This window comes from Pelmatolapia mariae, linkage group LG16_19 (assembly GCF_036321145.2).
Source record: "Pelmatolapia mariae isolate MD_Pm_ZW linkage group LG16_19, Pm_UMD_F_2, whole genome shotgun sequence".
Taxonomy (NCBI): domain Eukaryota; kingdom Metazoa; phylum Chordata; class Actinopteri; order Cichliformes; family Cichlidae; genus Pelmatolapia; species Pelmatolapia mariae.
The window spans coordinates 26,693,846-26,721,047 of record NC_086241.1 but is presented as its reverse complement, the minus strand read 5'-3'; the positions used below and the strand labels follow the sequence as shown (position 1 = coordinate 26,721,047).

The 27,202-nt window shown below is 39.2% G+C and overlaps 1 protein-coding gene across 1 annotated transcript in view; it reads right to left on the bottom strand.

Annotated features, from left to right (window-relative positions):
- The window catches only part of neb (nebulin), a 69,676-nt gene that overhangs the window by 6,581 nt on the left and 35,893 nt on the right, over window positions 1–27,202 (bottom strand). Inside the window, exons 72-132 of the mRNA XM_063497579.1 lie at window positions 27,074–27,178; window positions 26,843–26,950; window positions 26,431–26,742; window positions 26,026–26,130; window positions 25,836–25,934; window positions 25,607–25,708; window positions 25,384–25,491; window positions 24,970–25,281; window positions 24,768–24,872; window positions 24,559–24,663; window positions 24,369–24,473; window positions 24,137–24,244; window positions 23,921–24,031; window positions 22,151–22,348; window positions 21,820–21,924; window positions 21,613–21,717; window positions 21,416–21,520; window positions 21,200–21,307; window positions 20,996–21,109; window positions 20,625–20,822; window positions 20,195–20,299; window positions 19,966–20,070; window positions 19,734–19,841; window positions 19,503–19,610; window positions 19,300–19,407; window positions 19,069–19,173; window positions 18,870–18,974; window positions 18,675–18,773; window positions 18,473–18,577; window positions 18,213–18,317; window positions 18,011–18,115; window positions 17,701–17,805; window positions 17,296–17,400; window positions 17,083–17,187; window positions 16,845–16,949; window positions 16,593–16,697; window positions 15,502–15,606; window positions 14,314–14,415; window positions 14,088–14,195; window positions 13,887–13,991; window positions 13,682–13,786; window positions 13,486–13,590; window positions 13,255–13,359; window positions 13,039–13,149; window positions 12,820–12,930; window positions 12,590–12,691; window positions 12,315–12,419; window positions 11,708–11,797; window positions 10,480–10,593; window positions 10,079–10,183; window positions 9,428–9,532; window positions 8,495–8,599; window positions 7,707–7,817; window positions 6,894–7,004; window positions 4,511–4,624; window positions 3,574–3,678; window positions 3,376–3,480; window positions 2,602–2,706; window positions 2,061–2,153; window positions 1,071–1,163; window positions 59–151 (exon numbers count right to left, since the gene is read on the bottom strand). Of these exons, the coding sequence (XP_063353649.1) occupies window positions 59–151; window positions 1,071–1,163; window positions 2,061–2,153; window positions 2,602–2,706; window positions 3,376–3,480; window positions 3,574–3,678; window positions 4,511–4,624; window positions 6,894–7,004; window positions 7,707–7,817; window positions 8,495–8,599; window positions 9,428–9,532; window positions 10,079–10,183; window positions 10,480–10,593; window positions 11,708–11,797; window positions 12,315–12,419; window positions 12,590–12,691; window positions 12,820–12,930; window positions 13,039–13,149; window positions 13,255–13,359; window positions 13,486–13,590; window positions 13,682–13,786; window positions 13,887–13,991; window positions 14,088–14,195; window positions 14,314–14,415; window positions 15,502–15,606; window positions 16,593–16,697; window positions 16,845–16,949; window positions 17,083–17,187; window positions 17,296–17,400; window positions 17,701–17,805; window positions 18,011–18,115; window positions 18,213–18,317; window positions 18,473–18,577; window positions 18,675–18,773; window positions 18,870–18,974; window positions 19,069–19,173; window positions 19,300–19,407; window positions 19,503–19,610; window positions 19,734–19,841; window positions 19,966–20,070; window positions 20,195–20,299; window positions 20,625–20,822; window positions 20,996–21,109; window positions 21,200–21,307; window positions 21,416–21,520; window positions 21,613–21,717; window positions 21,820–21,924; window positions 22,151–22,348; window positions 23,921–24,031; window positions 24,137–24,244; window positions 24,369–24,473; window positions 24,559–24,663; window positions 24,768–24,872; window positions 24,970–25,281; window positions 25,384–25,491; window positions 25,607–25,708; window positions 25,836–25,934; window positions 26,026–26,130; window positions 26,431–26,742; window positions 26,843–26,950; window positions 27,074–27,178 (7,014 nt within the window). The remainder of the gene's footprint in view (window positions 1–58; window positions 152–1,070; window positions 1,164–2,060; window positions 2,154–2,601; window positions 2,707–3,375; window positions 3,481–3,573; window positions 3,679–4,510; window positions 4,625–6,893; window positions 7,005–7,706; window positions 7,818–8,494; window positions 8,600–9,427; window positions 9,533–10,078; window positions 10,184–10,479; window positions 10,594–11,707; window positions 11,798–12,314; window positions 12,420–12,589; window positions 12,692–12,819; window positions 12,931–13,038; window positions 13,150–13,254; window positions 13,360–13,485; window positions 13,591–13,681; window positions 13,787–13,886; window positions 13,992–14,087; window positions 14,196–14,313; window positions 14,416–15,501; window positions 15,607–16,592; window positions 16,698–16,844; window positions 16,950–17,082; window positions 17,188–17,295; window positions 17,401–17,700; window positions 17,806–18,010; window positions 18,116–18,212; window positions 18,318–18,472; window positions 18,578–18,674; window positions 18,774–18,869; window positions 18,975–19,068; window positions 19,174–19,299; window positions 19,408–19,502; window positions 19,611–19,733; window positions 19,842–19,965; window positions 20,071–20,194; window positions 20,300–20,624; window positions 20,823–20,995; window positions 21,110–21,199; window positions 21,308–21,415; window positions 21,521–21,612; window positions 21,718–21,819; window positions 21,925–22,150; window positions 22,349–23,920; window positions 24,032–24,136; window positions 24,245–24,368; window positions 24,474–24,558; window positions 24,664–24,767; window positions 24,873–24,969; window positions 25,282–25,383; window positions 25,492–25,606; window positions 25,709–25,835; window positions 25,935–26,025; window positions 26,131–26,430; window positions 26,743–26,842; window positions 26,951–27,073; window positions 27,179–27,202) is intronic.

The following is a 27,202-nucleotide window of genomic DNA, read 5'->3' as shown; positions in this document are numbered from 1 at the left end:
ATGAAGGGAGGAGTGGCTGAGGAGTAATGAGGTAGGGCAGGGTCACTCTGTTGAGTACCGTGCTAACGTTGCGCTGGTTGCGTTTAACCCTCTCCATCTCAGGGGTCTCGGGCAAAGCTGTTCCTCCTCCCAAATCCTCTTTGTACTTAATCTTACACGGACGAGGAATGAAAGCATAAATGAGTGGTTAGCCTCACTGAGCACTAATTTACTTATTCTTATTTACCTTTGGGAGCACAGGTCAACAAAAGCACACAGAATGAGACAAACATCTATACAAACATTTAAAAAAGAACGCACACATTTCAGGTGCTGACCTCAGAACAACTGAAATGAAAAGGTTACTGATCATATCGGTTTTCAGACGTAGGTGCATGTGGGTGATGTTTAGTTTAGTTTATTACTTCAAGGTTCAGATGAAATTAATTATGAGTTATTATGAGAGCCCTCACAGTCCCCTGTGGATGATAATATTCGAATTATTTCACAGTGGAAACACCATCTGTTTACACTATATCACCAAAAGTATGTGGATACACAAATAATACAACCGTGTTTTGTTGAGACTGCATTTTAAAAGCATGGACATTCATGTGTTGCATTTACTGTTGTGCTTGCAGGGATTTGCTCCACATCAGCCACAAGATTCTTAATAAGTTCAAACGCTGAGTCTGCATGATGAGGTCTGGATTCTGTCAGGATCCAAATATAAAAGGTTATTTTTTCATGTACCCAAGTCTGTTAAGTCCTCTAAAATGAACAAATGTGAACTAACATTTCCAAACAAAGGCACAAGAAAGTCTCCACATACTTTTGGTCATCTAGTTCTTAGCATCTAGGGATTTTTCTGGGCTCCAAAAAGATCCTTTAATAAATCTAAACAATTAAATAATTAGAATGAAAAACAGGTTTCTGTAAAAACAAAAATAGTTGGATATATAATTATTATTTGAAGAGATTAGATGTGATGGCAGGTCTGATTTTATTCTTTGATGCTAGAGGAGGAGGAAATATGAAGGGAGGAGTGGCTGAGGAGTAATGAGGTAGGGCAGGGTCACTCTGTTGAGTACCGTGCTAACGTTGCGCTGGTTGCGTTTAACCCTCTCCATCTCAGGGGTCTCGGGCAAAGCTGTTCCTCCTCCCAAATCCTCTTTGTACTTAATCTTATACGGACGAGGAATCAAAGCATAAATGAGTGGTTAGCCTCACTGAGTGCTAATTTACTTATCTTGCACCTTTGGGAGCACACGTCAACAAAAGCACACAGAATGAGACAAACATCTATACAAACATTTAAAAATAACGCACACATTTCAGGTGTTGACTTCAGAACAACTGAAATGAAAAGGTTACTGATCATATCGGTTTTCAGATGTAGGTGCATGTGGGTGATGTTTAGTTTAGTTTATCACTTCAAGGTTCAGATGAAATTAATTATGAGTTTTTATGAGAGCCCTCACAGTCCCCTGTGGACGATAAGATTCAAATTATTTCACAGTGGAAACACCATCTGTTTACACTATATCACCAAAAGTATGTGGATACACAAATAATACAACCGTGTTTTGTTGAGACTGCATTTTAAAAGCATGGACATTCATGTGTTTGCAGGGATTTGCTCCACATCAGCCACAAGATTCTTAATAAGTTCAAACGCTGAGTCTGCATGATGAGGTCTGGATTCTGTCAGGATCCAAATATAAAAGGTTTTTTTTAATGTACCCAAGTCTGTTAAGTCCTCTAAAATGAACAAATGTGAACTAACAGCCCCAAACAAAGGCACAAGAAAGTCTCCACATACTTTTGGTCATCTAGTTCTTAGCATCTAGGGATTTTTCTGGGCTCCAAAAAGATCCTTTAATAAATTAAAAAAAAAAAAAAAAAGGAATGAAAAACAGGTTTCTGTAAACACAAAAACAGTTGGATATATAATTATTATTTGAATAGATTAGATGTGATGGCAGGTCTGGTTTTATTCTTTGATGCTAGAGGAGGAGGAAATATGGAGGGAGGAGTGGCTGAGGAGTAATGAGGTAGGGCAGGGTCACTCTGTTGAGTACCGTGCTAACGTTGCGCTGGTTGCGTTTAACCCTCTCCATCTCAGGGGTCTCGGGCAAAGCTGTTCCTCCTCCCAAATCCTCTTTGTACTTAATCTTACACGGACGAGGAATGAAAGCATAAACGAGTGGTTAGCCTCACTGAGCGCTAATTTACTTATCTTGCACCATTGGGAGCACACGTCAACAAAAGCACACAGAATGAGACAAACATCTATACAAACATTTAAAAATAAAGCACACGCATTTTGCCTGATTACAACACTTTGAGCAAAGCGTTTCACACCACAACCTCTGCACTAAGAGTTTTAAGTAAAGGTTAAAGTATAGAACCAAGGATTAAGAGTTAGATGCACAAATTAAAAACTGCTTGTTTTGCAAAGTTAAAAAAAAAATAATAATAATTTGCTCTAAATAAAGAAGGGCTGCATATCAAGGTTTGTTAAAAAATGTGGAACGCCAAACCCAAAAAAATTAATTCAAAGAATTATGTAAAAAATGTGATATTAGAAAAAGTTAAGAAAAAATATTACGGAGTAGGTACCAAGCTGAAATTCTTTGTATTCTCTTTAACACGGAGCATTTCAGGAGTGTCCTTTACAGTAGACACTTTGCCCTTTATGTTTTTAAGGTCAGTCTGGTATTGAAGCTACAAGGAGAAAAACAAAAGTGCAGTTAAGATGTTTCACAATGAAAAAGAGGTCAAATCTTCACGTATATCCCTGATTAAGGCATACAGTGCACAAAACTTAACTGGAGTAGAACATTAAAACAGTACATACAAACAGAGGCGCCTCCAGAATTTTTTCACAGGGGTGGCCATGTAGGGGCCACAACTAAAATAATGGGGTAGCACAGCAAAAACAGAATTTCCAGTTTTATTATGCAGTTGTGAAATATAGGTTACTTGAAAAATATGGCAAAAAACATAGGGAGAAAAGAATAATTATGCCTAGCTTTGGTCTCTATGAAAACCAAATAATATTATGAAATCCATAATAATCTGTTTTAAACAGGATTAAATGACTAAATATATGGTGTCTTCCTCTCTTTTGTGCCCATGTTTATTAGAATTATTACCAACATTGGACAATCTTGCCAGGGGGGCATTCGGTGGGGGGGCAGCAAATTTTGGAATGTGGCTAGTGGCCCCCCTGTGGCCCCCCCTTGGTGGCGCCCCTGCAAACATATAAAATACTGAAAATATAATTTTACAGCATCTATAAAGACGCACATAGAGACACAAGATGCTGAAAGAACCTCAGTCAGGACATGCTGACCTGTCAGGACGCAGCGTAACTCCTCGTGTGTTACTTACAGTGCTGAAGTTCTTTTGGTTCTCGCGGACTCGCTGCATCTCTGGAGTATCCAGGACTGGTACATAGTGAGACATGGTCTTCTCAGCCTCCTCTTTGTATTTTTTCTGTTTGGATGAGAATACAATTTGTGAATTTTTTTATATATGCTAATGATTTATCCTGATGAGAGTGGTGGCTGGATCAGTTCAGTAATCTACCTGGCTGACGATGTTCTTCATCTGCTGAGCATGGATGATGTCAGGGGTATCGATGACAGTTGTGTAGCTAGCTCTGTCCATCTCAGCGGTCTGCTTGTACTTAGACTGGAAAAGAAAAACAGCCAGTCAGCACTGATCATAAATGCAGCAGAAAATATTAACAGATATTCCTAACACCGGACGTGTGCTCATAGTTTCACCAAACTTTAGTTCTATTTATTGTACCATTCTAGCCTAGTTCTTGTGTTCTGAGTTTTTGATGCCTGTTTTTATGTTCGTGAATATAAATTGACCTGAGCTGTCATTTTGTATTTACTCAAGTTCTTACTTTGACTTTGTTATTTGTGTTTACTTCCTTCACTGTTTTCTTGTGTCTGTGTGCTGTCTCTATATTTAGCATTTGTCTTTTAGTTAGTTCCCATTTTCCTCAAAGCTTGGTTTTCCTTTGTGCATTATGTAAGTTTACTTCCAATGTTGTCATTGTGCTGACTTTTTTCACCTGTGTCTCATTCCCCACATGTCTCCACTTCCCTAATCAGCCTCAGCCTAGTGTGAAGAATTAGCCCTCTCATCAGCCCAGTCTTACTCTGTCTAGTTGAAATGTTCGACTTTTGTTACTCTTGGAATCTTGCATCCTTTTCAGTCCACCTTAACATGCAATCACAACTCTGATTGACACAGAATATGTTGTAAATATAGTTCCTTCTTTGTCTTCTTTTAATTTGGTTGTTACTTATCTGATTACCTTAATCTTAAATCTAATTGTTCCCTCCTAATGATGAGATATAGCATGTGTTCTGGAGCAAAAATAGTTCTTTTTTTCTTTTACATAAATAATTAATTCATAATACCTTCGTTTCATATCAGGGGCCTGCAGCTCACACTCTGGAAATCACTGCTCCAAGAAAGCGATGCAAAAAACATTTAAGATTCAGACCTGACTGAGGATCTCCGTGGCATTCTTGGCTCTCATAAAGTCTGGGGTGTCTGTAGCCAAAGCCAGCATTCCCTTGCCCTTGATCTCCTGCTCCAGAGACTTTTTGTACTCTCTCTGTAAACACCAAAAGTTACAAATTTTTACACATGATAATATTACTCTAAAAAAAACACAAAACAGGGTTTCTACTCATTCATACTGAAGAGGGCTGCAAAACCAGAAATCATGAGGGGTCAGGGAATAGAGAAAGTTAGCAGAATCTACATAACAGATGTGGTAACAAGACTGAGTGTGAAGCTCGACACAGAACTGAAAATAAAACAACAGCAGTCAGCAGTTAGAGACATGACATAAAACAGACTATTTCTACTTCTTCAGTTTGTTCATTAAGTCATTATACATCTATCTTGCAATCTACAAATCAACCTCAAATGCACTCAGAGTATATCTTTTCAAAAACAACACTACCGACTAGGGCTGGGCCATATTATACCGTTCACGGTAAAACCGGTATAATGTTAGGCAACGATAGGAAAATGAAATATCGCGATAGAATATGAGTAAAACGCGCATGCGCAGTGCCTTTGTTTTCATACGCACATGGCCGATTGTTGAGTGAAACAGATGAACCAGAATTGGTTTGTAAAAATGGTGCAACTTCAGTGATGTGGAACTGGTTTGGTGTTTGTCCGTCAGATACACGACAAAGCACTGTTTTTTTTTTTTTTTTGCAGAACATGCAAGCGGGCCGTCGTTATTGCCGTATTTGTCGGACTAAGATGCTCTTAAATCTGGGAGTAATCTGGGTCCTAAACTCCGTATCTTCAGGTCCCAAAGTCAAACGAACACTGCAGCATCACTGAGAGTTAAAAACAGTCTAAATTCTTTCATCTTTAATAAAACGATCAGCATTACTGCTTTACCAGGTGTAACCATGAAGTTTAACTTCCAGGCATCCATGAAAACATAATTGATTACATTTAACGGAGTTAGAAGTTAGCAGGAAGCTAGCGGAAGTTAGCTCGCTAGTTACCTAAGCATGATATAGCATGTTCTGACTGAGAGATTTCTGAAAAAATTCAAACGTACAGCTCTGCTATCACTTCCAACATAAATGAAGACAGGAAGCTACACAGCAGTGACGTTTGTAGGGTTACTGAAGTTGGGCTACCTGGTATATAATGATGTGCTACGTGATCGCTAGCCACACAGCTATGTTAGCATAACATAAACAGTGAAGCTGGAGGATGAACCTAACACTTTTCCACTTATAAAAGTTAACGTTAAGGTTCCTGATAGTTAGAGACAAATGCAATCGCATGGCAGGATGCTGTAAACGGACTAAACTTCAGTCAGGAGAACAACTGAGATAATCCATCCACAATACGAGGTTAGTCATTAATATACTGCAACAACATGGGAACAGAGCAGCTGTGATAGAATCCAGCATTAATGAATCAATGGTACAGAAGTGGAGGAAGCAAGAAGAATGAGTTGAATAAAGTTTGATTTATCTGACTGCTTTGTTTCGCTTAATGTGCCTTATAATCCCGTGCACCTTATGGTCCGAAAAATACGTACTGCACACTGCAGTTTAATGTTGCAAAGCACCTCTTTTTAACTGCAGTGGATATTATACATGGTTATGCTCAGGATATGTCAGCCCATTTCTACTGGAAATGCCTTTTGGTTAAACTTTTAGCAAGGAATTTGCATTTGCACTGTTAAATTTTTATATAGCTTTAATGCACATAAAAACCAGCTTCTTGTTTAAGTGAAAATAAATGAAAGGTTGTCTTTTTGCGCTAGTAATGTTGTGGAGTTGTATTTTGTCTCGCATCAATTATATCGTCAGTTATATCGTTATTGCAAATTTTCAAATATATATCGTGATAAATATTTTTGGCCATATCGCCCTGCTCTACTACCGACAACAACAAAACAATTAAATCAAGAGATCTGCTAGCACCGGGATCACTTATGACAAAAGATAAAGTCATTAAAATTCTATAAAAATTCAACATTACATGTTTGACCTGAAAAACAAGAGAAGAGAAGAGAAGATGTGCTTTGGGTACAACTGAGGTTGATTTTTGTAGGATTCATATTACACAAATAAATATGAGTACAAGTGAAAATCATGGCAAAATTAAATAGGGTGCAGATGAAGGTTAGGTTATGGTGAAGAAACACAAAATACAATGATGGGAAATTAGTGACATCATAAAGCAGGGACAAGAGGAAGAGTGAACCCAACAGTCCCACTTTTAGTGCAGTGGTGAAGCTTAGTTAAGAGGGGATGGGATTCGTGAAGAGCAAGATTGTTGGAAGTCATTCGGATGAGAGCGTGATGTTGTTCGCATCACCTCTCGGTCAGTCGTACCTCACACAGGATTTGAGTGGCATTTCTTGCTCTCAAAAGCTCCGGAGTTTCCTCCAGTACAGTTAGACCTTTACCCTTCACCCCCTCCTCTAGATCCTTCCTGTACTCTTTCTACAGGACGGAAGAAGAACAGAGAGACTGCAGAGAAGGGCACACAGGCAGGCCAGGCCAAAGCACACAGACAGACAAACGATACAGTCGGCAAGTTCTGCTGCTTGCCTTTAAAAAGCTCAAAGTCACCAAGTCTTTCCAAGTTACGCAGAGACACATTCACTGCTTTTATGTATTATCATTATAATCAGTGATATTGTTACAGAGAAAACTGGAGACGTTGGTGATTTTGGCAGGATCCTAATAAAAAAACAAGTTGAAACACATTTAATCAGAAAGAGCAGAAACAAAATCATCATTAAAACAACAAGGAAATCAACAAGATGGGAATTCACATCAGCATTTCACCCCCAAATCACTGTTGCTTCATACAAATGATTACATGCATGCAGTCTTGTCACATAAAGTTGGTGGTAAGCTACTACTTGGTGAAGGACTGTAAAATGAAGATCTATTCAATATTAGTTGAGTACTTTACTGCAAGACACATGATGGCCGGAGGATGGGTGGGTCATTATTATTCTGTAGACAATCATGCAAAAATTAATAATAAACTAATAATACTGCAAAAGGCAAACTGGGAAGGGCTAAAAAAAGTGGTGAAAGAAAAAGAGACCGATTGTGATGTTGTCTTAGTACGATTATGAAGCTTGGGTGAGGTAAATAGGAGACACCATCAGATGTAAGTTGTCCTTTAGTTACCTCACTGGCTATTTTGGTGGCGTGTCTGACATGAATCATGGCAGGGGTGACCTCCAAGCCTGAGAGGTTCTTTCCCCTCATGTACTCCTCAAAGTCCTTCTTATAGTCTTTCTATTGGTCACAGAGATAACACAAGGACAGACAGAGCTCAGATAACCACATGCAAGCAGTGCTGGTTCACAATGCAGCTACCTTCATTCTTGTTTGCACCATTCTGCTCATAATAGCACCCATAACTGTATATCTGATGTATGTAAATGTGTCTGAGTTAATGTGTGGAGGTGCAAGAGGTGTTTGTTGTGAAAAAGGAACTACACTAGGATATCGTATTGTAGTTAAAATCTATAATCCAGGCTCCAGGAAAAAGGCCAAACACATATTTTACTTTGACATCTTGGCAGGAAAATAACCTGTCATAGCATTAAGTGAACAATACAGAAGCTTCTGGGTGAGTTTACTTTCAGCACATTTTACACTGCCACAGTATTACAATAGGAAGACTGTAAAGAGCTACTGATGTGAATTTTCTGCAATTCAAAACATTTTGCGACTATTTTGGTGTAATAAAGTTACTAAAGGCATTGTAAAATGTTTTCCATACTTTACAATCATTCTGTAAGCATAACATAAACAATGGCTTTGCATCCAACTAGCAACAAGAGGCAACACAATACAGGTTAATATAGCGCTTAAGGAGGCACTAAAGATTTTAAGAGAGGTCTGCAATGGGAAAACGTACTGCATCTGTACGTACTTCAATGGCAGAGGTTAACAGAAGGCTTATTTACCTGACTCTGCATGTGCTGAGCCTCCTTAGCAGTCACATATGTGGGTGTCTCAAAGTCCAGCATGGGTTTGCCCTTCTCCTTCTCATACTTCTCCTTGTATTTCACCTGTAACAACCCACACAAATATACTCAACTGTCTGCAAAGGAAAGAAACACTGTGGGGATATCACATGGTTTCCATTCATTTCTGTACGCTAGGAAAATCAAACAGAAAAGCTGTAAGGTGTATCCATCTAGTAAGATTCAAGACAAGTTAAATTACTGTAATTAATGTAAATGAGAACAGAAATGAAAAGCTTGCACGGCTCTTCACTGCGATTGATTATGCAATCAAGGTATTTAACAGTGACTTGATAAGAAAGGAATGACTCCCTGGAAGGAAAACTATAATACCAAATATAAAGTGCTATATCATAAACAATTACAAAATGAGTATTTTTTGTTTTTATTTTATATTTTCTTTTTTTTAAATAGCAATTTTAACAGCATTTTTTTAACTAACACAATGACAGTTGTGTGGGCAAAATCTCTGCTACGGTACAGCAAAGAAATGACTGATTGTATTTTTTGTTAAATGCCTTCCCGAAACTGAATGGTTAATAAATAAATATCCAATTCTACATCTGCCTCTTTGTTTGGCCCATTAAAATTGTTACAGTTTAATAAATATAGAAAGTATTATCAATTCAGTTCAATTCAATTTTATTTATAAAGCGCCAAATCACAGCAACAGTCGCCTCAAGGCGCTTTATATTGTAAGGTAGACCCTAAAAATATACACACAGAGAAAAACCCAACAATCATAAGACCCCCTATGAGCAAGCACTTTGGCGACAGTAGGAAGGAAAACTGTCTGACACAGTTGAAACCCACAATAGTGTTTTTTTTACTGTGTCGAGTGCTCGTTGCCCCACGGGAGTATGAACCACTTACGTTACTTTGAAGTTCAGAAGCCTCCTTGTGATGGAGCTGTTCTGGTGTGTCAGGAATCATGTGGTAGTGACCCTTACTCTCCTCAAATTTCTTCTTGTAGCAGTACTATGGGGGATTCCCAGTAAAGTAAGGCAGCTCAGTACAGCGAGTCATTACTTAGCAGAAAACCTCATATTTTATGATAGAAAGAAACATAATAGCATTTAAACATAAGGGTTTTTAGAGTTATGTTAAAATAATCGTAAATCTACAAAAGGCAGGAAGAGGAAGTCGGTGTTAAGTGAACATTAATAAAAGACTAGTTTTGTTTGAACTACGGGGGAAAAAAAGTCACTGAAAAGGTTAAGAAGTAGAGGTTATAGAGGGTGATAGTATTCAGGGTCAAAGGTCAAAAGTGAGATGGGTAAAGATCACTACCAGATGAGGTCAGAGAATGATGGATGTCTTTTATGATGGAGCTTAGTGCATAAATCCATGAGATGGTCAGCAGTTTGCTACATTTTGCCGATTGTTACTGTGAGGTGATGGAAATAGAGTTCAGACACATTTTAATGAACGGCACACTGTGCAACGAAACCAAACTCGCTCGCTGCAGCTTCCTGTTCGGGAATGTGAGAGGGTTAAAGGTTAATAGGCACACAGGTAGCTTACGTCGCTGGACAGCTTGCTGGTGCTCGTGATGTGCTTCATGGACAGGGACTCGGCCATGTCGGTCACAGGTTTGTGGATCTTCTTCAGGTCACCCTTGTACTTCACCTGTGTGTTATATTGATAGCAGTCACATTAATTAGACACTATGGTAATATATAATGGGCGATATTTGTTTGAAATGGTGAATTTCACAGAAATGTAAAGAATTACTAGGATACATTTAGTTTGTCTCTGTTCTAGTAACAACACCAGGATGCCAAAATCAGATATTGCTTTACTCCCATAGATAAACCAATTAGACAAACTATACAAAAGTATAATAACTATGGAAAAAAATGAATGATTTTTTTGGCCTATGATAAAAATGGTGTGAAGTGAAGATAAGATATGAGAGCACCCACCTCACTGGCCAGCACATTGGCTTCCTTGAGAGTCTTGTAAATCTTACTTTCCTTCAGGTCATATTGAGGTTTCTTTCCTTTCATCTCCTTATCAAACTTCTCCTTGTACTTCACCTGTTATTAGCGTAGGATATGTGTACAAGTTAGTTTATGTATTGACTGAGAGGAAACCAACATCAGCTGACGTCTCCATCATAGTAAAAAACAACTGAAGGACAACAGGAAGTTGTTTTTGGATTTGATTAGTGACTCAGATTCCTTGCAGATAGTTTTATAAAAGCTTTGCACAGGCTCTGCGCCACATTTTAAGTATTTAACTTGTTTTTTTCTTTCATAAATATGTAGATCAGTAATGAAAAGCATGATCTATGGTGTAATAGATTGGTTGCAAATGTAAAACTGATTCTGATGCATTTATTAACTTTAAAGTTGATCAAATTGATCAGACAAGATGCTTTGTACTGTAAACATATGCAAATAAAGTATCCTGTGATTCACATAAACACAAACATGAACTTCATATATAATAAAATATATATGGAAAAGGTAAGGCGGTGTGGTTGTAGACGCAGGTCAGGTGTGGTTTGGCTCCACAGGTCAAACCACTTTAGAGTGAAGGCAGAACACAGGAACACGTTTGAAAAGGTGTGCTATAAAAACATGTGTATATCTAACAGGAATTATGGCTAACTTTTCACTACTGTAAAATTTTAGGAGGGCCTACACCACCCCTTAGGATTTCGATGAAAATGGAGCACAGCACGGTGAACTACTGGGCATACACATGTTTTTAAGAACAATTCAAGTTGTTCATTTTTAGAAAAGCCTTTTGTCCACATTCAGAAACAAACAGACATGGAGACTTAAAGGGAAATATTGGGAAAAATCTGAAAAGACAGTTTAAATAAACACATAGTATTAGCGCCAGGCAGCTAATGCAGCAACGCTGTTCTCTATGCTTAGCAATGAGGCACATCTTGTTATTGAAATATAAAAAAAAGCAGCGGGTGGACACTGCAAAGAAAAGAAAGAGCAAATCAAATAGGAACTTTGTAAGATTTGATTTGTGAATCAATATTTTCTCAAAAGTTCCAGATGTTTATCTTAAAGGCTCAGTGAACCCTGTATTATTCAGCCAGTCTGTGGGTCAGCAGGAAGGGGGACAAAGAGACAGAGAGGACAGACAGGCAGCAGCAGTCCGTCAGTTTTAGGGCATAAACCTCCTTACATCACTAGTCACCGCACTCATTTTCTTAATGTGGCGCATCAGGGGGGTATCATAGGAAGCTGCTCCATGGAGGGAGGGCTTATCCTCCACCTACAAAGCGCAGTGAGATGGAGGGATGAGAACACACAGACTAGGATGTTATGGAAGTAGACAGAAGAGGAAAGAGATTAAGGTTGAGAAGAAGAGTTATAGCACAGAAGGATGGAGGAAGAGGAGGACAGGTATAAGGATGGTGGTGGGACATGTACACTGGTGTGAGCAGTTAAACATCTATATCTACTTTCATGGAGTAACATGGATTATAATGCAGGATGGCAGAGGAAGCGGAGTGGAAGAGCTGGTAGTTGTATCATTAGGCCAACACGACTGCTGCTAAGCATCTACCACAGCACTACTAGTCTGCTAATATTAGCTTGTGGAAGCTGATCTGACAGTTAAAATCCAGGCAGCTGATCTTTCCAGCTGGCTGCCACCTAAATAAATGAATGAATACATTAATAAACAAGGGAAGCCTTTTCTATGAGATGACAATTGTAGCGACCCAGTGGCAAAGGAACCCGACTGTCCAGGGCTTGATGAGACAGGTGAGTAAATTCATTTAGTGTACCTGGCTTGTCAGCTTGGACACCTCAGTTGCCAAAGCGATATCTGGGCGGTGGGCTAGAGAGCCTCCACGGCTGGCCTCTTCACGTGCTTTCTCACGGTAGCCAATCTGATGGACACAAGACCCAACAAGAGTCAGGTGAACATGTAGAAACTACAGTACAGGGATGGGTACTATAGGGATGCTCCTTTTTTCTCTTCTTTTGTCTTGAGTTGAGCCTTTAAACACATTTACGTGTACTGAGCTGGTGAGTCAGTATCAGTGTACTTCATGGTTACCTGACTGATGAGTTTAGCAGCCTGGGTAGCCTTCTTTATGTCAGGACGGTCGACTACAGTAGTGTAGTGCAGGCTGGCTTTGGCATCTTTCTTGTAGGCCACCTGTCCAGTTGGAGATGCAATATAGTAAACCTGACATCCACATCCACAGACAACTATGAAAAGCTGAAAAAATTACCACCAAGTCCAACTACCCCAACTGTTTTAGCCCAGTTGTGGAAATGACTCACATTGCTCTGATTTTTGGCCACGTCCATGGCATGCTGAACATCAGGTGGCACAATCATGTGGTTATATATGGACTTGCCCTTTTCCTTCTCAAACTTTTCTTTGTACACTTTCTAAAAAGAGAGAACAGCACATCAAGCCCAGCTGCAAACAAACAGTCCAGGGTTACACGCTGGCTGAGCTCATTTTGTAAAACGCATGTTATAGTAAGACAGTTATACCCCGCTGACAAGTTTGTTGACTGTCCTGCTGTGGGCAGTATCACGAGTGTCGGACAGGGTGGTGAATGAGCCGGACTGCATTTCCTTCTTACTGGCCTCCTTGTATTTGCTCTGATGAAGAATAAAAACAGTTAAAAATTCATACTCATAAGTTTTACCTAAGGGTATACTATATATGTATACAGTACAGTTAATTTTTTGCTGAACAGTTCTTACCTCTGAGGCCAGAACACGCACAGCCTTGGCATGGAGAATTTGAGGAGTGTCCAGGACAGGCATGTAGTGTCCCTTTTCCTTCTCATACTTCTGTTTATATTTCACCTGGGATGGGCAAATGAAAAAAGAAGCCGTTTAGAACATTAAACATCACATTCTTAAGCATCACTATCTGGCCTTTAGTAGTTTTAACTAGATATAGTGTCTCTAATAAAGAATGGGGAAACTTACCTCACTGGCCATTTCAGCATTCTTCATGCACAGTAAGGTTAACTTGTCATCAACCACAGGTATCACGCAGCCCTTCAGGATCTCTTTGTCGTACTTGTACTCAACCTGTTGGTAAAATGTGGCGGTGAAAAAAAGAGAGCAACAGTGCTGCATGTTGCTAAAATGAAACACATTAAAACAAGAGGTCTCAACTCACATCACTCTGCTGCAAGGAGTTCTTGGCAGCATTGACAAAGTCGGGCCTGTCCGCTGTCCAGATCCACTGGTTCTTGGTTGCTTCATACTTCTTCTTGTAGTCAAGCTAGAAATATAGCAAAATAAAACAGAGTCAAATGCTGGATGTTAGCAGAAATTTGGGTTTAAAAATGTCATTTGAAAATTCTGGCACTCGAGATGCTCACATTGCTGATGTTCTTGTAGGCCTCCTTAGCGGCACGGATCTCGTGAGCTTCGGGGTCCATGTTGATGTGGGCCTTGCTCTTTTCATACACCTCTTTGTACTTCAGCTGCAAGACACATAAAATATACAAAAGTACATTTTGTATTTTGGTTTCCTGTGCCAGTGTATGAAAGAATATTTTAAAAGTGCAGCGCAGACTTACATTGCTGGTGATCTCCTTGACCTTCTTCATGTGTTGTTGGTGTGGAGTGTCATAAGGTAAGGTATAAGCCTTTGCCTTGGTCTTGTTATACTCCATCTTGTAGATGATCTAAGCAGATGTAGATAGTAACAGGTGAAATTTAAACACAAAAAACACCACTGCTTCTTCACAAGTTCTTGTAAAAATCTAAACATAATAATAAAAACCTTGCAAACCCAACACTTACATCACTGATCTTCTTGCTGCGTTTGTGGGCCTCATACTCAGGAGTCTCCAGAACAGAGGTGAACTTGTCCTTGGCACGTTCATACTGCTCTCTATACCTCCACTGATAGAACAAGGATAATGTGAAAACAAAAGAAAGTTAGCATCATGCAATGAAATTGCTGCTGTATTAATTTGCTTGTCTTTATGAATATAACAAGCAACTTCTAAAGTGGTAGAAAAACTGTCCAAGAAAACATCTGAAAAAGTCTTGCAGACACTATAGATATACAACGCTACTGCTATAGATTAAAAAAGTCCTATTTCAGCTTCTTAAGAGTCAGTTGAGATGATAGCGCTAATTTTAAAACGTCTCTAGTGTTATTGCATATCACTAGAGACGTTATTGCATATCCTAATTTTAAGGAAAAATTAATTACTTGTTTTTTTTCTTGGATAGCTTTTAAACACTATCGGAGCGAGTTGGCTAGCATGTAGTTATAATTAATTAAATCAATATGCAACATCAACTGAGTGAAACAAAGCAATGGAAAAGCTTATAAGCATGCTCGATGAGAGACACGTGCACAGAGGGATGCATTATTCATGTGACAATGAAGACAGTGAAATGTGTTACCACCATCGAGTGATGAAAGTCTGCAGTGCCCACATGGTTTAAGATGTTCAGCAGTCTGAGGCTAATGTACAGTGTAGTGTGGTCTCAATAAATAAGAGTTTAACATAAGAGAAGACTCTGTGATTGCTGATTTTGGTCTTTTAGTTATATGTAAAAAAAAACCCTGGGAACTAAAAACTAACAAATTCCAGTGGAAGCTATAATGTACTACATTTTACTGCATTTCTGACTTTAGATACCAAATTGCTCAAAGGCAGTTGGGCAACCAGTGCAGTGTTAAAGCTTCGGTAATGAATTGCCCATGAAGAAAAGCAAATGAGCGATGGAGGGATTAGAGCATGGAAGAAGGATGGACTACGTGGGAGTTAAAGCCACTTTTAAATGGAATGACTGGATGAGATTTTCTGCAGGATGGGGATTTTATGTGATAAGACCTTGTCCACAAACAGCAGGGAGGAACAAAGTCACCTCCATCTATGACTTGAGTCTTATGATATATAACACATGGTCTATTTTGTGCCTGTTTGTGGACAGAGATCAGAGTTATCATTCTTCCCTTCTCTCTTTGTTTACCTTACTGCCCATAGTGGTCTGGTAAAGGGCTGTGAGGATGTCAGGGCGGAGTAGCTCATTGCAGCCACCCTTTAGTAGATCCTTTGCTCTGGATTTATACATTTTCTGTCCACATACACAATGACATACACATATACACACACACACAGCATGCCATAGTTGAGGACACAAAAGGAAAACAGCAGTAACACGGGGGGGGGGACAGGAGAAGAACTCCGGATCCAAGTGTGACGATGGTGCTGTCTGTCCTTATCTGTGCCCTCAGAGTGACAGGGATGATCATCTACAGCGAGTGTGAGACGATCGGCTCAGTGGATCGAATTGTTACTGTGCTAGTGATTAAACTGTCATTTCTGATGGAGCAGATGAAGGACAACACTGCATAACACTCAGCATTCCAGCTGCTGTTTGAGTGGCAGCTGAACAGCAACCTGTGTGGGACAAAATGAAGAAACTGATACAAAAGGGAAAGAATTGTTTTTTGAGTTGGGAGGTCTATAAATGCCATGCGATGGCCACCATCAGCAGTCCTGCTGACAACCTCATGCACCGGTGTCAGAGCTCTTCGGGGACCAGACCGGAGGTGGCAGGCCGGTGGTACAACGTGACCAGGGCGTTTACCTGGCTCATCTTCTCGTTCTCCCTGGCCAGTTGATATCTAGGATCATCTGTAGTTATGGTGAACTTATCCTTGGTCTTCTCATACTCTGCTCTGTAAGCCCTCTGCTCAAAGTGTCAGAAGGTAGTTAAAAAGGAGTCCCCAGACAACAAAATGTTTCATCTCGCGTCATGTGGATGAAACATTTTAAGAATTTAAGGAAGGTAAAAACTGACTGATGTAAAGAACAAAGGAAAACATTTTAAACACTTGACTTTAAGGGTAAACGCAAAAACAGTCGGTGATAAACAATGTAGGCAATTATAAAATATTACAGTGAATTTCTGTTTTTTTTTACCTCCACGCTGAGAGTCCAATAGAGAAGCACAGAAAAATAGAAATGTGGTTAACTGTTTCATTGATTTACAAATGCGTTAACAAACTAAATCCAATTTTTAATTATTGCTGGAGGTTAAAGAATGACGGGACTCACATCGTTTATGAGAACGGAGGCTTGCTTCGCGGCTTGGAAGAATGGAGTGTCGCTGGTATACTTGAAGTTGCCTCTGTTCTTCTCAAAGGAGGCTTTGTACAGTCTCTGCAGACAAACAATACAACTTTTATTAAGAAGATACAGAAACTATACCTCACTGATAAAGATGCATATAATGCATATAAAGATACTGCAAATCATAAACAGGTGCCATATTAATAAAAATGAAGCTTAATGTCACTGATGCTTTACCTCACTGTACAGCGCCTTGTTCCTCTCAGCCTGCACCAGCTCAGGTGTGTCCCATACAAAGCAGCCAATACCCCTCAGCCAATCCAGGTCCTCCTTATACTTGACCTAAAAAAAACACATAAAATGAGATTAAATTTAATTTAAATGTTGTGTAGTGTCTCAGTGCTCATTGTACTGAATACTCTTTAATGAACTGTAAACATTTTACCACAGGGTGAAAAAAGTCACGAGTACTCACGTCACTAACGTTACCGCTGACAATCTTGCTGAAGAAGAATTCGGGACGATCGGGGATGGACTTCCAGGTCCCCAGAGAGCTGATGTACTTCTCTCTGTATTTAACCTGATAAGAGAAGAAAAAAACAGTAGATGGAGATGCAAAAGCTCAAAACATGTACATTTATAAAGACAATTATAGTTAATAATGAGCCAGCTAATTTCAACTGCCGACCTCGCTAATGTCATCAGTGACCCTGCGATGGTAAGTGATGTCCAGAGCATCCTTGACTGTGCGGTAGTGTCCCTTGGAAAGCTCAAAGGTTTCTTTGTAGCGCAGCTGAAGAAATGAAGAAGAAAACGTGTCATATATATTCATCAAATACACATAATGTGATTTATAGCATCTACAATTTTACATTGACTTGTACAGTATTTGTGGTAAAAGGGTAAAATCAGATAAACAGATAAACAATATTTATATTTTGACATGGGATAAAATTCACTATTAGTTAATGAAATCTTTTAAATTTTACTGTTTTCAGTGGAAAAATTATTAGCAATCAGTCTGACTCCTATAATTCCTGAATGTATAACAGTTTCAAACTAAATCACAAGTTTCCTAAATGAGCAAACTCACATCACTGGACTGCAGGTAGGACTTCTTGGCACGGATCAGGAGAGGTGTGTCAGCAATGGCAGTGTACCGGTGTTTCATCTTCTCATACTGTTCTTTGTATTTGTTCTAAGGGAAGAAACGATTGAGACAACACCTTACAAACTGGCTTCAGAGGAGACTGCAATTGCTGTAATTTCAATTATTTTGGCAAAGTATAAGAGTATATAGAAAGCAGCTACAGTAAATAGTATAAACAAAATAAAATATAAACAATTTTAGGTTGAGGTTTCAGTGACAGCAGCATTAAAGGAGAACAAAGGATCAGACTTACATCACTGTAGACCACTTTCATTTTTCTAGCATGGCCCATATTTGGAGTATTGATTTCTGGAGTGAAATGAGCTCTTTGTTTGGCAGCCAGATCTACGTACTGGTACTGTAGCAGAAGGGAAAAAATATTGATTAGATTATCAGGAAAGACACACACATACATATAATAGATTCAGTTATTCATGCTGTTTATTTGAGCTTGCCTGGTTAGTCAGCTGCTGGGCCCACTTGACTCTCCGAATGTCCACAGAGTCTGCAGTTGTGGTGACTTTGGCCATGTCCTCCTTGCTCTGAGCTTTGTAGATCAGCTGGAAAGACAGAGAGTGAATGTCAAAAGATCAGTTAAACGTGTGGCTTTTTATTTTTTTTTAGAATACACTGCAAGCTCATTTTTGTTTGGAAACCAGATCACATGAAGCTATAATATAAAAAATGCCAAAGCACATTTAGGAAACCAACTCACGTTGCTCATGTGCGTCTTCAGCTCAGTCACACGCTTATACTCAGGCGTGTCCAGGACCACAGAGAATTTAGCAAGGTTCTTCTTAGCCTCCACTGGATAGTTCACCTATAAGAGAGAAAAAATAGTTTATATGAATGATGCAGATGCCTGAATATGAATTGGAAATGAAAAATAGGAATCCATTCTATCCAAAAAAACGTACCCTGAATTTGGTGACGTCGCGGACACGGACCATCTCTGGTGTGTTATACAAGAAGCAGCCAATGCCTCTCAGCCACATCAGGTCCTCTTTGTATTTCAGCTAAAAACACAAAACAATTTTAACCATTATTTTAAAAACATCTTTAAACTCCACCTTGAGGAGGTTTTGTCTCAATTTTTTTTATCCTTTACATACATCACTGGTGATCTCATTGACGTGGTGGTAGTGCATGAGCTCAGGCGTTATGGGCAACGATATCAGCTGGCCTCTGCTGTTGTAGTATTTCTCTTTGTAGCGCAACTAGGGTAAGAAGGGAACAAAAAAAGTCCATCTTACAACATGAATTTTAAAAAAAAAAAAGGACATGAATGTTGTAATCTGTGGGTGTCCGTACGTCACTGAGGTGCTCCTGGTTCATCTTGACTTGTTTAATATCAGGAGTGTCGTAGGTTGTGTGGATCTTGTCCTTTTGCTTGTGGTAAGTCTCACGATACAGACGCTGGAGGAGCAAGAAACACATACACAGCACTGTTTTATGCAGCATTTAACATCCATCACAAGGAAATGAAACATTAATCTACAACAGTGGGTCTGGCTTAAGTATAACAGCTGTGTGTCATCTTACTTCATTGATGATCTTGTTAGCCTTCCTTGCAGTGACAAAGTTGACACCCTCTGGGTGAAGAGTGTAGCCTTTAGCCTTCACCATCTCATAGGCCTCCTTGTATTTCACCTGCAAGGATAAAAACAAAAGTGTGTGATTCAGAGACATCAAGTTACCGTAAAAATAAAAAAGTTCCGTTCTGCCCAAGCGTGTGTTTGACTTACATTGCTGGAGACAACAGTGTTCAACTTAGCCTGCTTGATGAGGGGGGTGTCATGAGGCAGTGAATAACCAGTTGGCATGAAGCTCTTGTTAGCTTCTTTGTACCAGTTCTAAGAGAAGTCACCACACATGATGAGAGAAGATGTTGTTAAAAATTTTAAATATTGATACTATACAATATATGATAATAATTGTTAAACAATCACACTGAATATGAAGGAACGTTATCTTACATCACTCTGGATGTAGTTGGCCAGACGGGCTCTTTCTGTTTCAATGGTAACAGCAGGAGCGGTGTTGGTGCCCTTGATATTGGCGTTGTAATCATAGCGGTAGTGCAGCTGGGAAAAGAAATGGGAAAAAAAGATGAGATTTGCGAGCTTACTTCTTTTAGTTTGTAATGTACAAAGAATGAGTTAACAAACTAGTGAGCTAGCATGAAACTAAGACAATAAAATCACTTACGTCACTCAGGTTCTGAGCGTTCTGCTTGGCGGTCTCGTACACTGGAGTCTCCGTCACCACTGAATATTCTTTGAAAGCATCTTTGCCTTTGACTCTGTACTTGTTCTAGAATCAAAAATGAAGCATAGCAATCATTTGTTAGGACAAAATCCTTATAAAGGAGATGAACTAAAGTTAGAAACTTAAAACAATGAAGAGGATGGAGAATGAGTGTGTTGCTTGGGCTAACCTCACTCTGAAGATTACCAGCGTGCTTGACGCGGAGGATCTCTGGTGTGTCCCAGGCATAGCAACCAATACCTTTGAGCCAGTTCAGATCATCCTTGTAGAAGATCTGGGGAGAGGTAAAATGTTGTGGTTGAAATTAGTTTCAGTGCATAGGATTCAAGAATGTAGCTATTTGACTTCTTTTACATACAATAAGGCAACAAAACATCCTGACCTTTCACATTTTTTAAGAAATAAGCAAAAAAGGAATAGAAAAAACTCAGTGTGGTTTAACTGATTTTCAATATTCTCACAAAAATTAAAAATAAAAACAAATAAAATAAGAAAAAATATAAAATGTAAACATATAGGATCATAGCACAGAGAATGATAGAGCTGACAAAATAAATAATAACAAGCACAGAATATCAAAGCTGAGGACTGCTACTTACGTCGCTGAGCTGTTCATTGACTTTGCGTGCCTGCACGTACACCTGCATGTCAGGCATGCAAATCCACTGGTGCAGATACTTGCGGTAGTTGATCTCGCTGACGGCATTCTGGGTACTGCGGGCAGACAGGATATCCAACATGTCTGGGGGGATGTGGTTCTTGGCCTTGGTTTTCTCATAGTTCTCCTTGTACAGACGCTGCAATGATGGAAAAACTGATGGTTCTTTCAGTTGTCATATGCACAATAAAATCTACACAGGGATGCATGTTTTTGTAATATAGAGCTAATCAAACAACACAGCCGCTCTATTGCTTATCAAGAGAAATGTCAATATGTAGAAGGTGTAAGGGCAAAACAAATGGAGCTTACATCTAGGACGAGTTTTCCAGCTTTGACGCAACGAGCAGTTCCAGGATCGTCCTCCAGTGACTTGGGCAGGCTGTAGAGAGATTTGAACTTCTCGTAGTCCTCCTTGTACTTCACCTGAACGGGAGAGAGGATTCATATTGCCTTGTAAAGGTCAGAAATTGAACATCATCATAACAATAATATGAAATAAAAATTGAAACGTACATTGCTGAGAATAATCTTCTGCTGCTTAGCGTGCTGCAAAGCGTTTGCGTCATGTGGAATCTGGTAACTCTTCGCTTTGATTTTGTCCCAGGCAGAAGTGTAGTTTTTCTGTTGATAGAAAAAGCCAGAACGTCACCATAAACATGTCATTTACAGATATCTATCACTTCTTATCAGTGACAGGAGGACAGACATTTTTACTGGATCTCCACTTACGTTGCTGAAAATGTATTTGAAGTTTTGGCATCTGACGTAATCGTGGGTATCCAGAACCGTGGTGTAGACGTGCTTCTCCTTTTGATACGCCTCTCTGTAGTTGAGCTGTCAGTGATAAATGTTTCATTAATCCACTCAGTATGAGTTCAAAACTGAAACACTAATTTTTGTAGTTTTTAAAAGTGCAGCTCACTCACCTCACTAGCCCAGGTGTGGCCCAGGACAGCAGTCACATAAGACGGGGTGTCTGTCACAATGGAGTAATTGTTGAACTCCTTCTTGGCGTTCTCTCTGTATTTAAGCTATAAGGGAACATATTATATAGTAAATTATCAAACACAAATAGAAAAAATCCAAATCCCTATAAACCACACACAATTCAGGAATCCCATGTTTTTACTCACATCACTTTGCAGGTCATAGGACTTCTTGGCACGAAGAATCTCTGGTGTGTCCCAAACATAGCAACCAATACCCTTCATCCAGTTCAGGTCATCCTTATAGAACACCTATCAAATGACAATAAACCAGGACAACATTATATATTTGCTTGCAGATAGAAACATCTATTAATGTGGGACATGTAATATCCTTTCTGGGGTTTATATAAATACAAAGATATAAAAGATTTTGTACAATGTCTAGATAATGCTTCATGTAATACAAGTTTGTTCGGGATCTTGCGCAACAATCAGGCACAAGCGGGCGGCAGACATGCACAGAAGAAGGACCTACATCACTGAGGATTTCGTTGGTCTTGCGGGCACGGATGGCGTCCTCCTGATCGGGGTGGCAAGTCCACTGGTGCAGGTAGGTGCGGTAGAGAACATCACTCAGCATGTCCTGGCACCGCTTAGCTACCTGGTTAGCGATGATGTCAGATGGGATGTGGATTTTGGTCTTGGTTTGATGGTAGTCCTTCTGGTAGACCCTCTGTTTAGACACACAATAGAAAGTTACTGATTAGTGATGCAAAAGAGATTCATTTAAAATAAAGTTTACATGGATTAAAACAAATTTAATCCATAAGGGTAACTAAAATACTTTAATAAACAAATAAACGGTCAGGATACACATCTATTGACCTTAGGAGTAAGAAACAATAATAATTAATTACCAATTTACACAACCGTCCTCTTCTCTATTCTTATATGCAGTCTATGATCTTTAAAATAAAATGTATACACTGAGACTTATTAATTCTATATACTTTTTGATACACATATAGTGGCATTTAACATATTTAATAATAAATATCTTTTTCTTTCAGCTGCTCCCTTTAGGTATTGCCACATCTTCTGACTCCATCTTACCTTATCCCCAGCATCCTCCTCTGTCACACTGACTTACTGCATGTCCTCCCTCACTACAACATGAATCCTCTGAGGTCTTCCTCTTTTCCTCCTGCCCGGCAGCTCCATTATATGCACTGTCCCTTATCGGCGCGTATCCAAACATCTCAGCCTTACCTCTCTAACTTTGTCACCAAACTGCTCGACTAGAGCTGTTCTTCTAATATATTCATTTTTATCCATCTATCCACCAGTGTCACCATTCTCCAAATCCTACATCACAGCAGGCCTCACTGCTGTCTTGTAAACTTTCCCTTTTACTCTTGCTGCTATCCTTCTGTCTAATGTTTTTTATTACCTCTGCCAAGGAGGTTATGTTTCAGACATCTAGCACGACATGACAAATAATAAAGTTTGGACCTGCGGCCTCTGCTTCAAGATTAAATAAGGTCAAACTTTTGTAAAAGCTCTTTTATTTTAAAACTTTGCTTAAAATTCTGCTGCCTTTGTATTGTCAACATTTAGGAAATGATACTGTTATATCTAGATTCTAAATATTACATTAAAATTTGTATCTAATTATCACGTCACATTTGAGCTCTGACCTCACTTTTACATTTCACATCTGCATTTCTTGCAGGTGGGCCCCAAAATGTGTTATATCTTTTAATTACATAATATGTATTATATAATACTATGATATATTGTATCACAGTATTATATAATAATAACTTCATATTATTCATGTCTGATTATTTACAAATCAGTACCTACTATCGATCACCTATTCCTACATAATGTTTGTATAGTCAAAACATCAACTGTCATGCTCCCTTTATTTGAATTTTACTGCACTACAAACTTCTTAAAGTATATTTAAAAACAACAAAGAAAACCAAATTATTATATAATTCAATTCAATTCAATTCAATTTTATTTATATAGCGCCAAATCACAACAAAAGTCGCCTCAAGGCGCTTTATATTGTACAGTAGATAGCACAATAATAAATACAGAGAAAAACCCAACAATCATATCATATGACCCCCTATGAGATGTATATAAAACACAATATTGTTTCCTTAACAGTAAATACTGTCCAGAGAGTGAGCTGCCTCTTTGAGTGCCTGTTGTTACTAATGGTTTCTTATTTCTCAGTGCATTGTGTTGTGGTGTAGTTTTTTATACTATACTATATTTTTTAGTATCTCACCAGTGCCTTGTTCTTTTCCTGCTGTCCACAGCGCATCACTTCAGGGAAGTCCACCAGGGTTCCAGCCATGTAGTGACCTTTGGCCTTTTCGTGGGTATCCTTGTACTTGACCTAATGGTATTTAGAATGATAAAAATCTCAATAGTGCAAGAATAAAATATATCATGTTATTAGATTTAATCTTATCACAGTTCTAAAGAAATATAAGACACTCACATCACTAGCAATCTCCCTGCTCTTCTTGGAGATGACCAGTGGGATGTATTCATGGTTCAGCTGGTAGCTTGTAGCCTTAGACTCGTCCCAGTTTGATTTGTAGAGTTTCTAAAACCACAAACGGTATGTGCAAAGTTTAAGAAAAGCCTGGCACAATACATGTATATAACACAGAACTTAGAATAAATAAATTAGAAATCTAGAAAGGATTTGATTATTATTTTTACGTTACCTCACTGATGATCTTAGCCACCTCCCTGCTATGGGCCAGTTGAGGAGTATCATCTGAGCCAATATAATGACCCTTTTCTGCATTGAAAGTCTCTTTGTACTTCAGCTATTAGAGAAAAAAAAACTTTTTTCAGATCATTGCTCATCGGTTTCCCAATTGAGAGTAATTTTAAATATTAGATTTTGCATACATCACTCAGGTTGGCTGCATTAATCTTTGCCAAAACTATCTCTGGCCGGTCCACAACCAGGGTGAATCTTCCAAAACCTTCTTGGGCATTCTTCTTGTAAAGTCTCTGTAAATAAAACAGAGCAGTGAGGTAAGACACAATGACTCAACATGTGATTAAAAAAAGCAACTGAAAAAGAGGCTGAATGTCATGTAATGCAGTAAACACACATCATTGAGAATCTCCTGCGCCTTCTTGACCTTCACATGTTCAACAGAGTCAGCTGCTACCCAGCCACAGCCTCGGAGCCATTCCAGATCTGACTTATAGACGTGCTAGAGATCGAAAGCAAGACGCATGTTAGGAAGTCAAGACAGAAGTTTCTGTCAAATTATTATGTGAATATGATTAATAGTTACAAATGTGCTTTACATCGCTTTGCAGATCATAGGCTTTGCGAGCCTGGATAACATCGTTCTGGTCTGGCAGGCACGTCCACTGGTGCAGGCGAGTTCTGTAGTTGTCATCATTGACCTGAATCTGGCATTTCTTAGCCAGTTCAAACTGCAGCATGTCCACTGGCAGGTTGAACTTTGTCTTGGACTTGTTGAAGTCCTTCTTGTACAGAGCATCGCTGGCGATCTTGGCTGAGTTCAGAGCCAGCATGAGTAGAGGGTCGTCTTGGACGCTGAGAGCACCAATGTGGTGACCGACCTGTTTACGGTATCCCTCCAGGTATTTATGCTACAAGACAGGCAAAAAAAAGAAGAAGAAAGAAGTCATTTTTACCACATTATTAAGTTGTCAGTTAAATCAAACCTGATTAAATTTTATCCTACTACTTACTTTGCTTTGCACTTTAGTTGTCTGGATGCACTGCTTGATTGGTACAGCATCTGGAGGCATGAAGTATCCTGTAGCTTTGACCTTATCCCAATCTTTGGTGTACAGTTTCTACAAAAGATAATGTATCACTTATTTTGCTAATAATAAAGCAGGAACTGCACAAGGCTGAAATTTGCTGAGTTAAAATATGCAGAAAATGCGTCATATATGCCACCAGTCTTACCGGGTGAACATTCTTCGCCACTTCTCTGGCTGTGGCAAGAGTTGGTGTGTCCACCAATGAGTACTTGGTCTTGTCCTGGTGCCAGGCCTCACGATATTTAGCCTGAGGAAAGTGGGAGATCAAAATTCAGCTACCTGGAATTTGCCACTAGCATTATTTTGCCACACGGTTCACATTAAGAACAAAACGTCAAAACCAAGCAGCATTTTGATGACAGAATCATCCCCACCTCATTCAGGACTTCAGCAGCATTCCTGGCACGGACTAAGTCAATTCTGTCAGCTGGAACCATGAATTGCTGTTCATCCAACTTGATCCGATAGCCTCTCTATACAAGAAAGAAATGAAAAAAAAAACTATTCAGTGTGCATACACATACTTTTTATTTGTTTTTAAGTCTTAGTGAGGTACAAACTTACATCAGCCAGGATCTTCTGCGCATGCTTCACCTTCAACACCTCTACGGACTCATGTGGCATCCATCCACATCCACGTATCCACTCCATATCAGCTTTGTAAACAGCCTGAGAAAAGAAAGCAGGCAGATAATTTATGCAACAGTGTACACTATAGGACAAAAGTTGAAACATTTTAACTGGATGAACTGGACTGAAGAGTGAAAACAATAGTATTGAGGGGAAAAACTGTAATGTATTTTATCCACTGTAAAAACAGAAAGTAAAAAGTGTTTTTGGTTGCCGAACGAGTAAAATGAGTAAAAAGATTTACATTTAATAAATGTTTCTGATCTGTTCTCTACTTTCTGACTACACTGACACTTTTGATTGGTAGTATACTACCCACATGTGCAACTATAAACTTACGTCACTCTGGAGATCGTAGGCCTTTCTAGCCTGAACCACATCATTGGAGTCTGGCAGGCACGTCCACTGGTGCAGGTGAGTTCTGTAGTTGAAGTCGTTGACTTGGATCTGGCATTTCTTGGCCAGTTCCAGATTGAGCATGTCCACTGGCAGGTTGAACTTGGTCTTGGACTTGTTGAAGTCCTTCTTGTACAGAACATCACTGGCGATCTTGCCTGAGTTCAGAGCCAGCATGATGAGGGGGTCGTCGTGGATGCTGCGAGCGCCGATGTGGTGACCAACTTGCCTACGATATCCTGTCTTGTACTTGTACTAAAGGAGAAGAAATTAAAGGTTAATGCAAGTAGAACTAGACGTAGTCAGCAAGTAGATCATTTCTTAATGTTAATTTTGTTTTGTTTTTTTAACTTACATCACTGCTAATATCTCTGGAAGCTTTAGCCTTTAGCACAGAGATAGCATCCTCCTTGATATGGTAGGCTCCTGCTTTCTGGTCATCCCATGCCTTTGTGTACAATTTCTGCACAGAACAAGAAATAAAGTTTTAAAAAAAATCAACAAATAAATCAAAAAAAATCAACAAAGGATGCGTCTGCACAGACAAGTTAAAAAGTAAACGCTGGTAAAGTAAACGCAAACTTACATTGCTGATATTAACAGCATTGGCCTTGGCGAGTTCAAAGGTGGGGGTGTTGGGTGGCACATGAATGGTGAGCTTGTCTTTATCCCAGACTTCCCTATATTTCCTCTGTCAGAGAGAAAAAAGAAGAAC